At 49.5% G+C, this 21,013-nt stretch overlaps 1 protein-coding gene across 1 annotated transcript; it reads left to right on the top strand.

The window, feature by feature from the left end:
- Positions 1 to 15,529: 15,529 nt before the first annotated feature.
- Positions 15,530 to 20,767, top strand: NOCT (nocturnin). The gene is made up of 3 exons (XM_042829743.1): positions 15,530 to 15,686; positions 17,728 to 17,997; positions 18,695 to 20,767. The coding sequence occupies exons 1-3, from the start codon at positions 15,530 to 15,532 to the stop codon at positions 19,528 to 19,530; spliced, it is 1,263 nt and encodes a 420-aa protein (XP_042685677.1). The 3' UTR covers positions 19,531 to 20,767.
- The last annotated feature ends 246 nt before the right edge of the window (positions 20,768 to 21,013 follow it).

Here is a 21,013-nt window from a genome sequence, read left to right as displayed (position 1 = left end):
AGCTCCACCGACAGCAGTTCACAGAACCAGCTTCAAGAATCTAAAATTGCCTCCCTGCACGGCAGCTCCCAAATCCCAAACTGTAAGCAATGCTTTTAGAAAGGCTGTTTTCAAGGAAATCATGTATAACGCTGCATTTCACACCATTCTCGTGTAGGATGAAAGGAGGAAATACCACTAATGGCTTTTAACCTATTTTTCATTACTGCTGCTGAGAAGAATGCACAAAGCATAATGCCAGACATAGGAACAGGCTGAAGCGTGGGTGCGTGGCAGGTATAAGTCTGCTTTTCTTCACCTTCATAAGAATCAGTAATTCTTTTCTTATTACATTATTATCAGGGGAATATATAATGTCACTGCGTGGCAGAAAAAAATTTCTGTTCCTCTTCCCACCTGTTTTTTATATCCAAATTCTTACCTGAGAGCAACAGATGATGACAAAACAAGCCAAAATCATGTTTCCCTTTCCTCCTTGACTATTTTGCCATAATGAAGCCAACCTCTGCAAAATCCCTTTCTGTGCCTGGCAACTCTGTCTCAGTGGCTCAGCACAAATACATTTTTGACAAGGGTAATGTTCCTTTTTAGGCAAGAAACAAGGCTCTCTGTCCAGCCTGCCAGAACTGCACCTTACAGATAGGCAGCCCCGTGTGCCATCAGCCCTGCACTGCCCCACAAACATCACACAGGTGTCTCGGTCAGCTCACATTAAAGGCTTAGGATAGGCATTTGTTGGAAAGGAAACTGAACAGCGGGAATACGCTACGTGCTTATAACAAGCCAGAGGGAAAGGAGGAGGGAAGAAAAGAAGAAAGAAAAGAAAGGGTCGTCTCTATCGCAAATAACAACGGGTTTGGGGAGCGGTACGACACGCACCCTGCAGGACACACGATGAACCCCTTGTTGCACGCCAGATTTACGACCAGGGTCCCTCTTGTACGAGGCTCTCCGAGCTCCCTGCACAAACGCTTCCCCCACCGCCCTTTTCGAAAGGCTTTGCTGCCATCTAATGGCTCTCGTTGCAGTCTGCACAGCACTGGTTTTTCTGCAGCTTTGCTCCGAGCCCAAAGTCCAGCGCTGGGCGGGATGGGGAACCCACCGCTAGGGTGGCAGAAAGCAGAAGGCCGGCTCTGCCTCTAGCAGATGGTGCAGCAAAGAAGCGGCTGTAAAGCTGGACAGTTATGGGGAGAAATATAAATGCCCCGGTTTGGGACCATCGCCCAGACGAGATGCTCAGGGGCAGGCAGTGGGTGAGAGGCAGTGCCGAGCCCAGCTCTGGGAGACTATGTCCCTGTAACTCCTCTGTGGTTGGGCTTGCAGTTCTGCAGCTGGGTTCTCTTTGGGATTTGTCCAGATAATCACTTCTCCCCATTTTTTGTTTAAGCTTGCCTAGGTTAAGTATAATTTCAGGGTAGCAACGCTGAAAAATTGGAATAGCAGCAAGTCTGGAAGCAACTGTCCTCTAAACACATATTTCCAAGAGAAAAAGCAGTAACAAGATGTTTCTCCACTAAGCTGCATAAAAGCACATAATACTAACAGATATGGAGCAGATTGCTTAACAAAAGCCATCAGCTAGTCAGGAAAGATCTGTGATGCCAGCAAGACTGTGGGGAGCACAACTGAATCCAAAGGCCCTAAACGAGCATGTAAACACACACAAATAGAACAGGAGCCATAGAAGACACAAAACTATGCCGTGTTCACAACTGTCTTCTTTCGGTTTTCAAGGTCTGAAATGAATAACCTCATCAAATCCAGGAAGAAAAAAAAGAAACAAAAGAATTGCTGCCTCATTAGTATCATCATTAAATGTCTAGGTAACATCATATTCCTTTTTCAGGTAAAATCATAGAATCCCAGAATGATGCGGGTTGGAAGGGACCTCGGAGATGATCTAGTTCCAACCCTCTGCCAAGGGCAGCATTGCTGACCAAATAAAGCACCAGATCAGATTGCTCATCAGTCTGGAGATTCACAAACACGACCATGGAAGAGATGTAACCCAGAATAGTTGTATCATATCAACATAAATAAGAAGGAAACAGCTAAGTTTAAATGATTTCACTTTGAAATTAAAAGTCATTAATGGAAGGAAGGTACTCAAAAATCATGTCAGCTAGTATCCGCTTCTAATATAGACATGAGGACAATATTTGGTCATTTTCTTGCTTGTCCGCTACTGTACTTTTAGTTAACCTGTAATTAAGATGCTTCTGCAGCGTGCACATCCATAGCATTCGCTGAGGATCTCAGCACACGTTGCAGATGGCAATAAACATACCTTGTTTACACTCTTGGAAAGCAGACACCCCGGTCTGCAGCGCACAGGCAGAAGAATCAAGGCAGGGTGCAGTGAAGTACTTTGCATGAGAGTCCTTTTTGTCTTCACACAGAGCAGCAGAATCCCAATTTCCGTTTCCTTCACAACTGTTTATGATAGTTTTCTCAGTTGGGAACATCTCATTGACCAATATTATCAGTATTGTACTGGTGAATTAAGAGAATTTCCTCTTAGTGAACTTACAACTCTCCCTTTGTATATACAAGTTGTGTTTGAACCAATTTTCACAGACATTCCAATTTCTGCCCGCTGCTGGAATACTGCTTTGTCTCTTGGTTAAAAAACTTGCAGGTAAATTTGTGTTTGACAACTGGATGAACTCACAAGGCCTAAATGAATGGTACAGCAGCTCTCAATAGGGTATCTTGTAATGTTATGCAGTTAACTACCAACACAGGCCAAAATAACAAAAGGAAGCTTACCATTTTGAGGCACAAACACAAACGCAAGGGTGATCTGTTTAAATCACAAACTTACTTACAGATGTGTGTTTGCCCAGATTCTTCCGCGTGCATCCATTCCCGATGGTCACAGGCAGCTGTAGAACAAGCACACGGCATCCTCTTTAAGGAAACATCATCAGAGCCAGGAAACAAAGACTGCAGAAGGAAGAAAACTGAACCTCTATGATGTAGAGCAAAAAAAAATGAACAGTTCAGTCATCTCTGGATGTAAACACACACACACACACACACACACACACAGAATTCTCAACGCGGGAGCTGAGGTGAATGTAAATAAACGTGGATATAAGCACTGGTTATAAACCTGTGCATGTGAAATCGGATGCCAACGTGGAATTGCCTTCAGTTGCCTCATTGATTAATGCACTGGAAAGACTAGCATAACTTTCAAGGACAGCATGCTCTGTGATCAATTGGCTGGATTTTCTTGAAACCTTTAATATACCATGCAGTAAAGGGATAATAAAATAATCTCCCTGCATTTTCAGTACCTAGCAGGAATTTGAGCTACACACGAATACATCCTGCATGATCCAAGACAAATGTGCTGTAATGACAGAAACGTTTCTGAGCTTCTCTAGTACAAGCCTCCATGAAAAAGCATTTCCAGTCTGAAAAACAAAAGGCAGTGAAAGAGGAAGGCTTTGTGACTCCGGATCACCAGCCTTGCCATGGCTAGTCTCAGGCTCCAGCCTGTACTCCTTCCTCTGCAAAGATTGCAGTGCTTTTCCCTCAGCTAGGCATACTCCCTGCACTGCATCTATAGGGAAATACACCCACCTAGTCATGCATTTATTCCAGTTGTTTATTCAAGCATTATTTCAAGCTATTATTTCCCTCTCTTTTCACGATCTCAGGTATGTGTTGTGTGGCCTTTCGCACTTTCTTAACGTTTGAAGAGATTGCTGTCGATGGCCTTGGGCTAGCTAGCCTTCCTGTCATTATTTTTCCAAGGACACCAGGCTCACCTAGATCCTCTTAAATCTTCTTCACAATGTCCCTGTGGACAGCAATGGACTATTTTCAGCCCATGGATCTTCTCTTGAGAATAATCTACCTAAGCAGCAGTAGTCGTATTCAGTCTGAGCAAAAATGCTTTTTTTTCTTTTTTTTTTTTACTAGGTTTTCCATTTTAGTTATAGAGTCGTAACATGTCTCAGCTCTACCTGAATTCAAAATAAGTAGCCTTTAATGTATTTAATGCTACAGCTTTAAGAAGGTCCAGGAAAAGCTTTGCAGCAAAATTTGTTTCCTGAGACGATAAGAGCGGGGAGAACAAATTCTGATTTTATGGCTAGAGCTCTGTATGAAGAGGTCTTCTCAGCTATTTTTAGCAAATAAAAATAACCAGCTACTCCCCATTCTCCAGGGAACCTCATAGTCTTCCACACCATGTCCCACCACAGAGGCACAAGGGATGCTGCCGACAACAAGCCACATACAGCCACGGGCACTAACATCACTGCTGCTGGCCAAAGACATCCACCTCACCATAGCAGGGCAGGAGAAGCACAGACAACCCCTCCCCACCCTCCTGCTGTCTCCCGCTCGAGACACCCCTAGCACTGACCAGCCCAGGAATGAGTATCCACTGCTTTGATGCTACTTTCCCCTCTTTATTTTCCAGGGGATATCTCTGTGCTCACGGCGTCTTCCCATTTGAGAGCACCAAAGCCATAGTGTTGCAGGTAGTGCCCCAGCAGCCCTTCTGCCCTCTTTGCCTCCTTCTGGAGGTCTTCAAGAGTCCCATTTCCATGTCAAGACCTACATTCCTACACACGACTATCAGCTCTCCCTGAAGTAACACGCTGCACGAACTGCAAGACCAAAAAAGAGTAAACTTCATGAAAGGAGGCTACCTTCCAAAAGGTCATGTTTGAGTGCATCTATGTGGAGAGTCAGAAGAGGGAAAGCAAAGGGAAAGAAAAGGAAAAGGGGAAGGAGAAAAGAGAGACAGGCAGAGAGTTGCATGCGAGCGCTCCCTGGACTGTCAAGCAGATGCACGCTTCACTGAGTAGTTACAAGGCACTTTTCACCTTTCAAAGCAAGGATGTTTCCGAAGTCTCCATACGTGTCAGTCCACTCATATCCAGAGTGACATCAAACCTACTATCTCCTGCCCACCAGCTGTATGGCACTGGCCACAGCTTCAGCCTCTGCCCACCGCCTGGTCACAGCTTACCCAGCACTTCCCCGGACAAAATGATTCTGCCCTAGAAAACACGGAACACAAAATCCCTAGAGAAAGACTTGGGCCGAGTTCCTCCATTCCAATTGCTGTACTTGAAGCTAAGGCTTGCTGCTCCTGCTCTTCCTTCAAAGCTCGCTGTATTTTGATAAAGGACATCAGTGCCTGCGAATCCTTTCATCAGAGAAGCATCGACTATTTAATTTTACAGTTGTGGCTCTTTTCCACAAGGGATACAGAGAATTCATTAGTAATCACACATCAGAGAGTGCATCCACCTACATGTTCCTCTCCTTTGGCAGTCGTATAATTACACAATCATTTCTTATCAAAGAAATTTTTCCCTTTAACTTCTACACAATAATTGCCCATGGCTTTGCTTCCCTTTATCTCCCACAAAGAGAGGGAAACTCTACAAAAATACTTGTGTCGACAGTTGTTCTGCTTCCCTTTAAACGGCCGAGCGCAGGGCAGTCAGAAGCGTTAATCTACTCCCAAAGCAGAGAGCAGAGTTCAACAAAATGCCCCAGCCAGCAAGTGAGAAAGGCACGGCCACGGGGCCGCGGACCCGCAAGCTGCAGCAGCTCTCTCTTTCTACACTGCTGCTTCCCTCTCCTTTAATTCCTCCCCGGCATTTGGTTATTAGTCCCCACGCAGTAAACAATGGGTTGCAAATTCTGACAAAAGCAATGGCTGAAATGATTATTCATCCCTCCAAGAGATTGCTCTGTGAGCTGAGAGCTGCACGTTCTGCATGCTGTGACTAAGATACAGTCCCATGTGTTTTCCCGGTTCAATCAAGTGTGCGAGGAACTGTCACAACAGTCCCTGATGCCAAGAAAATAAAATTTAGGGTAGAACGGTAAACCTGAGCTGCATTTTAATGGAATTTCATTTGCACCTGTTTTCCCTACCCTTTGTTTATTTTATTCTTTTTTAATCTTTATTGACAATTCATTAAAGCATTAGCATCCCTCTCAACAGCAAAAGAAAAGGGAGTTGTTATTGTACCTGTCTGGATAATTGTTGCTGAAGCGTTGTCAAATTCTTAGAAGTGCCTATATATCTTCCATGGCAGGCCACTGGGACTGATACAAAAACATTTCCAGGCTTCTGTAGATTTTTTTCCTGCCTTTAGAAGAAGACGTATAAAGAACAAATAAGTCAAAATGATAAATTATGACAGAAAAAAAAAAATCAACATTTGAATTGCTTGATAATAGCACGAGCGTAGGGCTTGAGGGAAGATTACAGCAGCATCGGGGAGGAACAGAACTGAAAGTTATTTAAAAGTAATAGAAACCCTCTAGGATCTGCAATCCCACCATTGTTTCCCTTTGGAAAAGTGGTTTTCAGAAGCTCCAATTAACCTTAATTGAATTCTGCCTTAGCAATATCCAGGATTTTAATTGACTGGGAAGGTGATCATAAATTTCTGTTCAAAATACAGCTTGGCCATTAGCAATTCCCAGAATGGCACGGCAACGTGCCTCAGAGAAGGACTAGGCTGTTCTGCAGGTAAAGGGAGCTTAAACAAAGATGGAGACAGACTTTTTACATGGTCTGATGGTGGTAAAACAACGGGGAACAGATTTTAACTAAAAGAGGGGAAATTTAGGTTGGACGTTAAAGAGGAAATCCTTTACTCAGAGGGTTCTGAGGCAGTGGCACAGCTGCCCAGAGAAGCTGTGGGTGCCCCATCCCTGGAGCTTGTCAAGGCCAGGTTGGATGGGACTCTGGGCAGCCTGAGCCGGTGGGGGGGCAGCCCTGCCCGCAGTAGGGGGTTGTAGTTAGATGGTCTTTAAGGTCCTTTCCAACACAAGCCATTCTGTGAATTTATAAGAGCGCTGTTAGACCGTAAAACAAGTGTTCAAAGGTGAAAATCCCAGCAGCAAAAGCCAGTCTGATGGGCAGCCATCCTCTCCAGTGCTCAGAGTCAAGGAAGAAGGACCAACATATCAAGGATCCTGCCCGCTGCATCCTTGAAGGCTGCCCCACATTATCCCAAACTTCTGGTCTGAGAGAGACATCCTAGACCTCTCACCTCTCGGTCACCAGCAGGTGCCCACCTGCTGCACTGTGTGGCTAAGACACATGGACAACAGCCCTTCAGACCTCAGCGAGCACACATTTACCAGCACTTAGCCGGGCACTGAGCTCAGCCACAGGCAAACTGGCACAAAGAAGGGCCATGAGCTCAGTTCCATTCAAAAACCTTGAAATACATGGGTCTCGGAGTGCTCACGGTCATCAAAGCACTTCACAGCACAGCCTCTCACCCTCACTACAGCTCTGGCCAGCACACAATTATCGGCAGATCAGCTCTGTAGCTGAATGAGCTAATGCAGTAGTCAGAGGAAAAATAGATCCAACACAGACACACACATTCAGATATTTAAACATGCACACGAGGATGTGCTGCCCCAATTCTAGTTCCTAGAGAGGTCAGTGGATGGCAGCACCTGAGCAAAGTCAAAGGAGCTCAGAGAGAAGTGAAAACAAAGGCCCTACTGGTCTCCTTAGGGCTACTGGAATCAGAAGGACAAATAAAAGATCTTGGGATCTGTTTTCTTTACTGCAGGATATAAATCCCATTTGCTTCAATAAGAATTTACATCACAGAGCAATAAGATAGGACCCTGGCTTCTAGCTGCACGCTCGGACAGCATCACCTGTGTTTAGAAATAATACCATCACATGCAGAGGAGTCGCAGGAACTTGGGAACACCTAGAAAGCCTTCGCCCAGGCTGAGGCAATGGGCAGCTGCATACAGGAGCAACCTGAGGACAGAGAGGATGCCTGAACCCACAGCCACCACACACACCTGCCTTTACTTTATTCCAAGCCCGGTGAAGCTACAGCTGAGCCTGAGGTATACAAGGCAGTTCGACATCAGACTGGCACTGCCAGCCCACTGATCCCCTACACCTGCTAGCTGCCAGTTCAGCTCCCAGTGGGAGCTCTGACTTCAGAAGAATAATTCTAAGGCCTCTTTTTGTCATCTTTGCTCTGCAACGGGCTTCCGCCGCTGGGGAGGGGTAACTGCACCGAGGTGGAGTTTTTCTGACTTCAGTGCTCCACAAAAGAAGGAAAAGCAGTTCCAAGGCGTATAAAAAGATGCATGGATATTCTCAAGCCTCTTTCAAAACTGTCCCTTCCTCCCTAGGGTATGAGAATGATAGAGAGAGGCCTTTCACAAGGGTAAGTAGTGACAGGACGAGGAGAAATGGTTTAAACTAAACGAAGGTGATGAGGCCCTAGAGCAGACTGCCCAGAGAAGTTGCCCTGGGAGCAGAAAGGACCAAACGCAGACCTGTTTTGTCTGCCCACCCTGCCTCTCAGCTCTCAAAGCCCTTGAGGCTCCAGGGACAGCTCAACACACCCAGGGGCAGCACAGCCTGCCCTGCACTGAAGGACATCCTCATGTCCAGATCCATTGGACAAGAGACTTGGGCAGGTCACCCACCTGTGGCAGCACCAAAGATGTCTTGGGCTCGGCCAAGACTGGGAGGAAAAGGAAGCCGGACCAAGGAAAACAGGCAAGCCCTGCACCCTCACCCACCCTGGAGTGCCCTGGGAGGCAAAGCCTGGCCCTCCCTCTGCAGGCAGCTTTGCCTGGTAGAGCAGCCAGCTCCAGCCAGGATGGCCTTTAGCCTACATAGCTGCATTTTCCATGCTGTCTTTCACAAAGCAGGCTATTACTTTCCTGGCATCTCATTCATGAGCTACTGAGCAATGTGCAGCGATGGTAAAAGTCATGACACTGATTGCATCTCCGCAGCACCCAAATTCAGTCCTTTTAATAGAAGTTCTGTTATTGTTCTTCCCAGCACAGCAAGAATTTCTCTTCTAAAATATATCTCTCTTATTCGATATCATGGATGGTCTATTTCTCTGGCAGTAAAACATCCGCTCTGTCATCAGGTTTAGAGTTGAAATCAATCCAGAAGCACAATGTTAGTTCAATAACAATCCATTTTGGCAGAACGAATCTGCGGTGCCCAGCTGCCCACCTGGACCCACCGCTGCCCATTGGAGCGGTGCTGGTGCCACGCTCCTCCCTCCCCACACACCACCCCACCGCTGCCTTTCAAGAGTCAAGAGTGGATATTTGATGCTCAGTGACAAGAGGTGCATAATGGAGGCAATGCATCTTCGGTGGAGAAAAATGACAGCCGCAATAAGGCAACTAAACCAATTCATCACTTAATGCAAAGCATTATTGTGCTGCAGCCAGAGCAGCGCACCGGGATTGATTACAAACAGGATGACACTTCCCTATGGACTGTCTGCTGTATTATTATAAATAAATACCCATTCATTCTGGAGTCTGTATTACTGCAGAGGATAGATTATAGCTCGAGTATGCAGTAAATATCCCATTGAGTACAATGTCCCTTCCTCTCCAACAAAGGATTTTTGTCTCACATAATACAGTTTCGTGAACAAGATAAGAGAATAGAGAAACACCAGGAGACAGAGAGATCTGCCAAAATCTCGATGGGTATTAAGGAGCCACTGCCATGAAGGACACACCAAAACTTCACTCACTCGTCGGCAGAGGGGGCAGAAGGGCAGACGGCTCCTAGATGGGAGCAAAGTTCCAAAATCTCCCAAATACCGCCAGCGAGACAACAGCACGCCTTTCTGTTTCCCAACTTTCTCCATCCCCTACAAAACGAAGCGTCCCATTTTGCAGTTCAGGTGGCTAAACAGGCAGCAAACAAATTGGATCCCGAGAGAACGGAGGAAGATGCAGAAGAGCCAGGAGCTCAGCCAGACTCCAGCTGCCAGCAGCGGTGCCTTGCTGTATCCCCAGGGAGGCCTCGCACACATGGGAGAGCAGCTTTGGAACAAACAGTGCTGTTTGCTAATGCGGCCAGCAGAATATCAAGCAGTAACAAAAGCAGTATTTTCCTTCCTCTCTATGTCCTCTCCTTTCCGTGTTTTCCTTCTCTTCAAACAGCAGAGAAACCCTGCTCTACACAGACACGTAAAAAGTAAAAACACCCAGGCAATTTTGCACCTCCAGTCAAAAAGGCAGCTTTCCCTTTGATTGTACATTCCAAAACACACAAGGATTACTCAGTTTCCTTTGACTGTTTTACAAAGAGTGATCTCCATCTCCACTTGTGGCTTCTGGCTTCCTCGCCACCCAGTATTTTCACCCATGGGCAATCCAGGCACGTTTTCAGAAGCTTTAACTGATAATCATCTGACAGGGAGCTGCTCTTCCCATTTTTCTTGGGGTCTAATTGAACCCTGTGAAGAGCCCCAAGAGGAATTTGGGGCTGCTGTGGCAATCCTACTTCCCAGGGAGCCCATCATCACCATTCACACATGGTCTACCCACAGGTGCCAGCACTGACCATTCCCAAATTTCATAGTATTCAACCACAAGGAGCTAGATGAGAGCACCTCATCCCTTCCAACTTCTATTACTGAGCTCCAAAAGCACTAGAAAACAGCAGAATGCACAAGGGTGTGTATGTGTCATCCCTTAAGGAAGAGAAAAAAATGGCCACAGAGTGAAATAGAGGCAGGTCTGGCACGGGCAGTGTGTTAATAAGCTGCAATGCCTGTCAATCTGAAAAGAAGCAGTATTCCCAAAGCACAGCTCTCAACATTCCATTCCAAGTTAAAATCTTGAAGGAAGCAAATTCTATAATTGAGAGGACATCTGCAACACTGAATTCACACCAAAATGTAAATAAAAAGCAGCAGAAGCCAGGTTTGCCTTGTTATCCAGTCTGCCTAAAGCACAGTTTATTACTGCCATAACTAGCTGGTGGCAGCATCCCTGGAGCAGATTAAAAATCTAGAGGAAAAAGAGAGGGAAAAATGATACTGTGCTGCTCAAGCACTGTTTACTCTTTGCAGATAAGACAACATAAGCACGGAGGCAAATACAGACAGTAAAAACTGCCTCACATACCTACACTTGGCCAGAAGAAACAGCAGATAACCAGGCAGAGAAGATGCCCTGCACAGCTGGTGGTACAGATGCAGCCAGCACCCTTCACCCTTACGCCCATAATCTCGTGGCAGAGCAGAATAAAAGGGCTAAGCGTGCTCATGCAACCCAGAAGGCCAACAGTACTCAGGGCTGCATCAAGAGGAGCGGGTAGCAGGGAGAGAGAGAGAGGATTGTCCCCCTCTCTACACTGCCCTCACAATGCCCCATCTGAAGTACAGTGCCCAAGTCTGGGGATCCCAACACAAGTAAGACACAGAGCCATGGAGCCAAAGCTAGCCTACCCTTGCAGCTGCATGGAGATGGATGCTAAGGCTGACCACTTTCAAATCCATGGGTGATGGCTATAATTTGAGCCTTGCATATCCAACAGGGATGCTGGGATTGCAGGAAGCCCCTCTGGGCAGCCTGGTGCGATAGGGACCAGCCCAATGGTCCAAGCAAAGCCTGCACAACCAGGCCCAGCAAGCCTGCCTGTATAGGGACCTCTGAGAAAAAAACAGATCTTGTAAGAGCCAGGGAGAGGTGGCTTTTTCCATATGCATTTCCTCTCACCTCAGTGTAACTGCTAACAATTAGGACTGAAGGATTGGAGCTGACCTTTATGTTCATTCTTGAACATTCAAATTAAGGTGATAGGTGAAGTTTCCTTTAAGAGGAGAGAAGTCACTGCATCTCACAGTGGTGTGACAGTGCCTAAGTACAGTGGAACTGCAATTTCCTGTGTTTGCCAGAAAAGCCTGAATTGCCACTGCAGATGGTTATGGGACAAGGTGACCGTTGGCTGCTCCAACCAGCAGCAGCTGGATAGGGTTCAGGTCTGTGGCTGTGAATGTGCTTTAATTCCTGCATACACCCACCCCAGTGAGCACAAAGGCCAAGTGCTAGCAGGCAGTGGGAGACTGGACTTGAGTACAAAATCCCCTCACCAGAAAAAAACCCTGACTGTGCTCGCCCTTGGGCCCCACACAGCCCTGCAGGAGGCTGTGCTGAGCGGTGATCTCCCCACAAGGCACACTATCAGACTTCCTGAAGCCAGCAATGATCAACTACCCCAGTTTCACCATGCTCACAAAGTATGTTTTCTGGTCCATGGGTTTGCTCCATACCACGTCATTGCCAGACCAGGTCACTGAGCAGCCCTGCTTAACCTTCCACAAGGTATTTCTACCTGCCATCAAAACAGGAGGGTCCCTCCATAACATCTCCCTATCCCACATACCCTATGAAGGCTATTATTTCAGCAGAAGCCCCCCGGTAGCCAAAACCCCCACTCCTGTGGGGGCCCCTGGGCCATCTTCAAGTGCCTGGGGCTCACTGCTCTCCTGAGGGCACAGGCTGCTGTCCCACCTCAAATTGAGCCCTGTACAAGGTCTTACCTGGAGTGAAGACCCATCTGGAATACTGCATCCAGGCCAGGGGCCCCCTGCACAAGAAAGATGTAGAACTCTTGGAACAGGTCCAGAGAAGGACAACTAAGACAATCAGAGGCTGGAGCACCTCTCCTGTGAGGAAAGGTTGAGGGAACTGGGCTTGTTTAGCTTGGAAAGAGAAGGCTCAGGGGAAACCTCATTGTGACCTTTCTGTATTTGAAGGGAGTGTATAAACAGAAGGGCGAATGGCTGTTTATGAGGGCAGATAGTGACAGGACAAGGGGGAATGGTTTTAAATAGAGATGAGTGAGGTTTAGGTTAGATATTAGGAGGAAGTTTTTCCACAGTGAGAGTGGTGACACACTGGAACAGGTTGCCCAAGGAGGTTGGGGATGCCCCATCCCTGGAAGCATTCAAGGCCAGGCTGGATGTGGCTCTGGGCAGCCTGGTCTGGTGGTTGGTGACCCTGCACATAGCAGGGGAGTTGAAACTAGAAGATCACTGTGGTCCCTTTCAACCCAGGCCATTCTATAATTCTATCATGCCAAGGCCCTGGTCAAAGGACTTTCATAGTCCCTGTTTCCATAAGAAGGATAACCTGATCAAAGCTGTTTCTGGTCTGTCCACTGTATTGCAACCTCCTAACATGCTATTTTAAAGAAATCACATCCCTGAACCTATCACACAGCTCTTTTCCTACCTTCTTTTTGTCAGCAGTGGGCGCATCACTACTTCATACCAAAAAGCCAATGCTGCTGTGTCACACATTTCTCTTCTGGCTGGGAAACTTCGGTGGGATCGTGGGAGAGGGATTCCCATGTGCCAACAGGTGGATTTGGTTTCCACTTCACAGTCAGGTACATCAAGATCAGCTTCTAGCTTTGCCTTCCTCTGTCAATTCCCTTCTGGAATCACAGCTAATGAAAGCCTGTTGCTAAGAGGCCATACAAATATCATAATATCCCTGAAATAAAAAAGAAAAATCAGAATTCCTTTTAAAGAAAACAATGAGAATAACATGAACTCAGAAAGCCCAGCTGCTCTACCAAAAAAAAGTCAGCAGGCCCACCCAAACTCAAGCACATGTGAGCTAATAAGAGACTACTTTGGTGGAAACAAATGGGGAAGAAAGCTAGTGGATGAGCCCTCAGAGTCACTCACACAGAAGAAACAGGAGCGTCGAGAGAGCTTTCTACACCTTGCAAATCTGCCCTACAACTGAGAGCCTGCCATTCTGTGTTTGATGCAACAGATACGCAACTCAGAGAAATTTGCTTTAAATACAACCGTTTGTGGCGTAGACACTTCATTCCACGCAGAGAGGCTTTTGCACACCCTGGGCTTGGCGCAAGCTTGGCGGGAATTGAACATTCACCCCTGGCACTCAGCTGGCACAAGCTGGCACCGAGCGCTTACATAACCACAGGGACAGGTGGCACTGGATGGGCTGCACTCTGAGCAGGCAGACAGACAGGGGGACGGATGTGGGAGCGGCAGCAGCCCTGCCTCTGAGGCAGCCCAATCACCGCACGTGGACCAGCACTCCCTCGGGGAAAGTCCAGAGCTGCCCAGCTGCCAACACCGCCTCTGTGAGGAATGTGCCAGCTGGAACCCAACCACTGGAGAGGTCGGTCACCAGGACACCAGGGCACCGTGAAACTGAGGGAATAAAGTGTGAAAAGCCGAGGTTATTCCCCAATTGGAATGTTAGCACTCTGGAGGTTATTTCTACTGAGGCTCTGGATCCCTCCTGGCCTTCCCACCTCAGCTGCGGCAGGCCCCGGTCAGCACCTTGCTTCTCAAGGGGAGCCAGACAGCAGTGTTACTCTGAACATAAATACCTTGCTCACCATTTACAGGTTGGCTTCCACAAAGGCTGATATAAGTGCATGAAACCGTCGTCCCCAAGATGCTCTCCTCGCTTGGGGCAACCCCAGCCCTATATCTCTGTATGCCATTGAGCGTGTGGCCACCGTGAGCCCTGCATACTGCAGGGCAAGCGCCTTCACCACTGCTATCCTGCAAGGGAAAGCACTGGCCACAAACAAAACCTGGCCCTGTCACAGCACCCACTCTACTGCCTTCCCCCTGGGCCACTCCAACCTTACTGCCCCTCCAAAAACTGGCACATAGCGGAATTTCATCAGGTCAGCACAACACAACACAACAGCCCTGCCGTGCCCAAATAGCCCCCAGCCTGCCTGCAGGCCTCCCAAAGCCACACCCAAAGTCCCACAGGTGCCCAGAAGCCAATGCCTAAGTGCTGCTCAACGACCTAAACTGTGAGCATCCTACTGCTTTTCCTCAGGATATGGGCTGCAGGCAGCACGGGAAACCCTGGGGCTGCAGAAATAGAGCCAGGCACCTCACAGCAGCCACGAGAAAGAGACGCGAGATGTTTTGGGAAGCTGAGTCACACGTACCCTAAATGAACAGCACGCTCTGTGCATTTCCAGGAGAACTCGTATTTCCCATTCCTGGTCAGCGAGCCGCGTCACTCTACAACATAGAAGCCAAAGCACCGATTCGCACATGGGAACACAGCCCGCCCGGCTCTAGTGCAAAGCAGTCGGCGGGGAAAACAGCTTCGTGTTCAGAGAGCATCCGCCCTCCAGGGAAAAGGGACGGAGGATAGGTTACAGGGAAACAAAAAAGCCAGCGGAATGCTAACTTCGTACCTTTAACACTTACACGCTCACGGCGCAGTGTGAGCGTTACGGAGGCGAACCGACACACGGTCGCTCTCAGTCAAGCGCAGCGCAGCGCCAGACACACAACCCCTCGCTACGCACGCCACCTCGCGGCGCCACGCCTAATATGCGGGTAGCACCGCCCCCCGCGCTCGGACGTCACGCGTTGCCGCTGCCGTCACGGCGGGTTCCGCGGCGACGCCTCCGCCGGGCGAGCCCACTTCGCGGCCGCGCGGGGGGAACGAGGCGATCAGCACGGGGCGACCCCGCGCCACGCGGCCACGTCCGCGGCATCGAGAGTCCGGGAACGCTACCGGAGAGATCCCACCGGCGGTCCGAGCCCCGAACTCGGCGGAGAACTTGGGGCTGGCCCGCGCGGCGCTCCCCCGCCAGGCGGAGCTGGTAGGTGCCGGGCGCTCCGCCGCCGCCGCCCGTAAAAGCGCCGCCGCGGGGCGGGCGCGGAGCCGCTGTTGTAGCCGCCCCGCCGGTAGCATGTACCAGGGACCCGCGCGCTGCCTCTGCTCGGCGCTGCCCGCCTTTCGCCGCGCGCCCGCCGCCGCCGCCTCGCCGCCCCTGCGGCCTCGCCGTTCGCCGGCCCTCGGTCCCGCCGCCCCGTGGGCTGCAGCGGGGGCCGCGCCGCCCCCCGCAGGTGGGTGCCGGGAGAGGTGGGGGGAGAGCGATCCCGTGCGGCCGGCCGGGACCGAGGGGCGTGGGGGCGCGGCCCGGGTCTGCCCCAGTCCCCGAGTGGCGGCGCTGGGCGGAGCCGAGCCCCCCGTTGGTTGGTTGCGGCTCTCCGGTACTCTAGGAGCTCCGCTGTCAGAGCCGTGCTGCGCACCGGTGTGACGCGCCGAGGCGGGGCGCTGGGCACGGCGCGGCCGGCTGCGGTCTAGCGCGGGTGGCGGTCGGGGTCCCGTGCGTGCCGGTGGCCGTGCCGCGCTCGAAACGCGAGAGCCCGGCCTCGCGGCCCCGGCTGCGAAGGCTGCCCGAGGTCGCTCCCCTGGCAGGCCCCGTGTCCTGACACGAGGTCAGGGCCCGACGCTAAAGCCGTCGCCTGACCGGGCCTGTAGAGTGTCACTCGGGCAGGGTTTCAGCTCTGGCGGTGACTGGCGCCGAGTCCCACCGTGCCGTTCCCGCACGCTGCCAAAATCAAGGCTTGAACGGCAAGCGGTAGCAAGGGCTGCACGCGTAGTGGGACAGCGAGCAGCCAGTGTGTCACACCAGGACAGCGAGCACTGGGGTTGGGGCGGGAGGTATGGCAGTGCTCTCTGCTTCACTAGGACAGCCGTCCCACGGCCCTTGGCTACAAAGCAGAGCCTTCACAATAAAGAGCACGGTCCTGTCATTAGGTGACAGAAAAAGCCTTGGACTTTGTGCCGTGTTCTTCGAAAGGCTGAGACCACACCTTGGCTGAGAAGGTGCCCTCTTGTCCCTTTCTCTTCCTTCCTCTTCTACGCACTCACTGAGTAACTGCAGGCGGTGCTGAGCTGGCATTTCCCATTGCAACATCACACCGTGGGAGCTGTCTGTGCTCAACCCCTGCTGCTCAAGGACAACCTCGAGAGAGTGTTTCCTGGTGCACTCCCCTTCCCCACACAGCAGTGTTGGGGTCCTGCTCAGGGGCTTCATGGCTGTGCCCCGTTCCCTGGCCATTAAGTGGTATCTCTTCTGCTTGTGCTCGGCTTCTGGACAATAGTTTGAACTGACCAAATCTCTGGAATTGAAATGCTATAAGCAGTCCCTTAGAAGCTCACCTCTTAACCTGGGGAACTCCTGGTACCTCACTAGGGATGAAGATGGGGTGAGGATTTCCTATGTCCAATTTCTCTTCCTAACTTACTGCCTTCAAGCAGCGCTAAGCAACCCCTAACTGAGCATAGTAGAGGCACTATTCCATTAGCTTACATATCTGGAACACCTAAGTATTTATTTTTTTTTTAGCACATTTAAAAGCACCTGTTTTACAAGTCCATGAGTCTCCTGCTCATTTATCTGCCTCCCCTCATTCCCTGAGCTGCTCAGGCTCCTGTCCTGCTTCTTCCCTTCCCGCCAGGCTTGGCCCTGCCACATGCCTGTCACCAGCCCACACAGAAAGCAGTGCTGTGAACCGTGTCTCCTCTCCCCACCCCAAGCTGTGAGCTTGCTGAAACACTCAGGGAAAGTTGCTGCTGTAAGGGGGAATAAAATCCTAGATGGAGGTTGCTATTAAATATTAACCTGAAGCAGAGAGTCAGCTAACTGCTGCTCCATGGGCCTTCAGTCATCCACATTGGGAACAGGGCACTGTGCTGTGCAGCTCGTTGCCTTCGTTAACGCTGTGCGTGGAACAGGGAGCAGGCAGCGTCTGTTTACCTGCTGGGCTCTCCTCGGTGAGGAGGGAAAAAGTACACTTTGTTCTGCTTTCCACAAAGCGTGCAGAAGTTAATCATAGCCCTCCTTCTGAATGAAAGCCTCCTTTCTCCCCTTACGGGATGCCTGCACGCTGTCTTAAATGAGAGGGTTTGCATGCTGCAGCAGTTGTGGCACCCGTTAACAAGCAAAACGAGACAGGACCGTGAGCAGAGCTAATCCCTATCTCTGCACCTCTGTTTTGTCTGGGGAGCAAGTTCCTGCACAAACCCCATGTTACTCATGCATAATGAGATTATCTATAAGGCGTATGAACATTGCTCATGCCAGATTTCCCTCTGCAGCTTGTTCCATGGGAAACAGCCCCAGCCGGCTCTACAGCGCGCTCGCCAAGACGCTGAGAAGCAGTGCCGTGTCCCAGCACCAGGACTGCCTGGAGCAGCCTGACTCAGCTCAGCTGGAGCCCATAGACCCCAAGGACCTGCTGGAGGAATGCCAGCTCGTTCTGCAAAAACGACCACCTCGCTTCCAGAGGAACTTTGTGGACCTGAAGAAAAACACAGCCAGTAACCACCGCCCCATCCGGGTCATGCAGTGGAACATCCTCGCCCAAGGTAGGAGCTCGAGTTGGAACCTGAAGACCAAATGCAGCAAGTAATTTAAAATGCAGGTGTGTCTGTGCAGTTAGACACGTCTGGGGCTGACAGGATTAAGGGAGAGAGATGACTGATGCGAGGCCCAGCTGATAGGGGCAAATTTTAAGCACCTGAAACGGCAACTTGTCTTCCATTCGGAAGGAAAAAAAAAGGTCTCCCTCTTCTGCCATCTCTGAATCCAGAAGTTGCTCTGAATGCCTGTCTTAGAACATGCTGTGTCCAAAAAAGACACACCTGTCACTTTTAGTTGTCAGCTCCCAGAACAGAGACCCATCTCTGTAAGATTCCTTGTAAAGCTCTTCTGTTTTCTAATTGGTGCTTCGCTGAACTGTTTGGGGATTCAGGTGGGTTACAGAAATTCTTAGTTCTTCCAAATAATCGCTATTGATTTTTCTCAGAGCCCTAAAGTCAGGACTGTGAGTTGAATTATGCAACAGCCTCACCTTTGGGGTGGGAGAGGGCAATCCTGTGCGTAAGAACTGCCCTCGTGTTCTCTACTTAAGTAACCCCTGCAGTGCTGCATTTTGTCTCAGGTAAGCTGTGGCAGCCGCAGGTGGAAGACAGTGTGGTGACCTTTGAGAAGAAGGGGAAGAAGTCTCGCATCTGAGTTACTTTTGCCACTGCTAACTTCCTTCTTTCACACCTCTCATTTCAGCTCTTGGAGAAGGCAAAGACAACTTCGTCCAGTGCCCCATGGAAGCTCTGAAATGGGAGGAGAGGAAGTGCCTCATCCTGGAGGAAATCCTTGCCTACAAGCCGGACATCTTGTGCCTGCAAGAAGTCGACCACTACTTTGACACCTTCGAGCCACTCCTGAGCCGACTGGGCTATCAGTGCACTTTCTTCCCGAAGCCGTGGTCGCCGTGCCTAGATGTGGAGCAGAACAACGGGCCGGACGGCTGCGCCTTGTTTTTCCTCAAAGAACGCTTCGAGCTCATCAACAGCGCAAACATCCGGCTCACCGCCATGAAACTGAAGACCAACCAAGTAGCCATAGCTCAGACACTGAAGTGCAGTGAAACTGGAAGACTGTTCTGCATCGCCGTCACCCACCTGAAGGCTCGCACTGGCTGGGAGAGGTTCCGCTCTGCGCAGGGCTGCGACCTGCTCCAGAACCTGAAGAGCATCACCCAGGGTGCAAAGATCCCTCTGATCATCTGCGGAGACTTCAATGCGGAGCCGACCGAGGAGGTCTACAGAGAATTCTCCAACTCCAGCCTCAACTTAAACAGCGCGTACAAGCTGCTGAGCCCCGACGGGCAGTCAGAGCCCCCGTACACCACCTGGAAGATTCGGCCCTCGGGAGAGTGCCGGCATACGCTGGATTATATCTGGTATTCCCAGCATGCCTTGAATGTGAACTCAGCCCTGGGCTTGCTGACTGAAGAGCAAATTGGGCCCAACAGGCTGCCCTCGTTCAATTACCCTTCAGATCACCTGTCGTTGGTGTGTGACTTTAGTTTTAACCAAGACCCTGACAGACTGTTATAATTGGTTGGAATGCCACCCGATATTGCCATATGTTAATTCACCGTTGTTTTGTGTTACTGAAAACTTCTGAGGCTAGAAGCTATTAAGGATGAGGAAGTACCGTTGACTAAACATTCTTTTAGGCACTTGTTTGGAATTACACTTACCCTTCAGAGCTCGTTCATCCGTAGCCTCTGAAGGAGGAAGAAAGGAGTCAGTGTTCTTGTAATGATGGTCTTTCTGTACTCAGATTTGAAAACTGGAAGGGAAATGAGCTTTATCCTTTCACTAACCCCTGTGCTAAGAGTATAATCCTCTAATGAATGCGGAGGCCTGAGTATTTAAAGTTAAATGTGCGTATGTAAAACAGTTTGCCCTGGCAGCATGCTAATTTTGTTTATTTGATGTTAAGCTTGTGGTACCAAAGGGAACAAAGCTTGACTTCTCAGATTCTGTTAAGTCCTTTTCTGTTGCAGATGAAGGAAGCTAAACAAGGTGTAGACATGAACAAATCTAACATCATATTGGCATAGCCTTCTTATTTCCACACGACTTAAGAGGAAGACTCTATTGAAAGTGAAGGGGTAACAACACAGTGTAAGCAAGGCCCCCTCCAGCGAGTGAGGAAACGGGCTAACTGCAGCACATCTTGTAGTGACATCCTCACTTTTCCAAAGAATGCGCATGAGTGCATCACACAGATGCTCTGTAGGTGTACATGCTGTGCTTCCTTCCAGAGTACACGCCTAACAAGGAGTGTTTTCTTGTCTGCTTCAAGTATTACCTTTATGAATGGTTTAAATTGATATCCTTGTCCATCTTGCAGTTTCAGTAAAAGGCCAATCTTCATTTTGAAAGACTTCCTTTTATTTATCTTCGGAACCTAGATCTACACTGGAACCTGTTAGAAAACAAATTTTATTTATTGTGAGAAGCTGGTAATCCTGTACCTGACTTGAAATCGCACAGCAGCAGCACTCAGGAGCACTCACAGGTCCTCTTTCCGTGGCCCAGATCGTAGGCCATGACAGAGGTGGGGTAGGGTGGTAGCTGTTGTGTGTGCCAGTGACATGGGTATTGAATATGTGGATTGTATACGTGCCACTGTGCCAGGACGTGGGGAAGGGAAAGGAGAGAACCAATAACTGGAGTTGGTCTGACATGTAGATAGTTTGGAGACTCGGCAAAGCAAATAAAGCAGTACTTCCATGCTGCATAAGGCCCACGGTAACTTGTAAATGTTCCAGTTGTTTAATAATAAAAGTCCTTTGGAAAAGAAAATATCCTCTACTGCCATCTTTTACATTTCCTTAGTATAAGTGGATGATACTATCGCTTCCAGACCTTCCTCCTGGTCCACAGTCCTAACCTTACTAATTGTCACAGCCACTTTCATAGCAAGTGGTGTTTCTCAAACTTGCATGCCTACATTTCACAGCAAATCTGTAGGGAAAGGGGTTACACTTGAGGAGAAGTTAAGCTGCCTTCTGCCCTAGCTAGTAAT

Source organism: Centrocercus urophasianus, unplaced genomic scaffold, assembly GCF_019232065.1.
Source record: "Centrocercus urophasianus isolate 14NV4802_14NV808 unplaced genomic scaffold, USGS_Curo_1.0 seq_32, whole genome shotgun sequence".
Lineage (NCBI taxonomy): Eukaryota > Metazoa > Chordata > Aves > Galliformes > Phasianidae > Centrocercus > Centrocercus urophasianus.
Note: the sequence above shows the minus strand (reverse complement) of the source record. Positions and strands in the feature narration are given on the sequence as shown.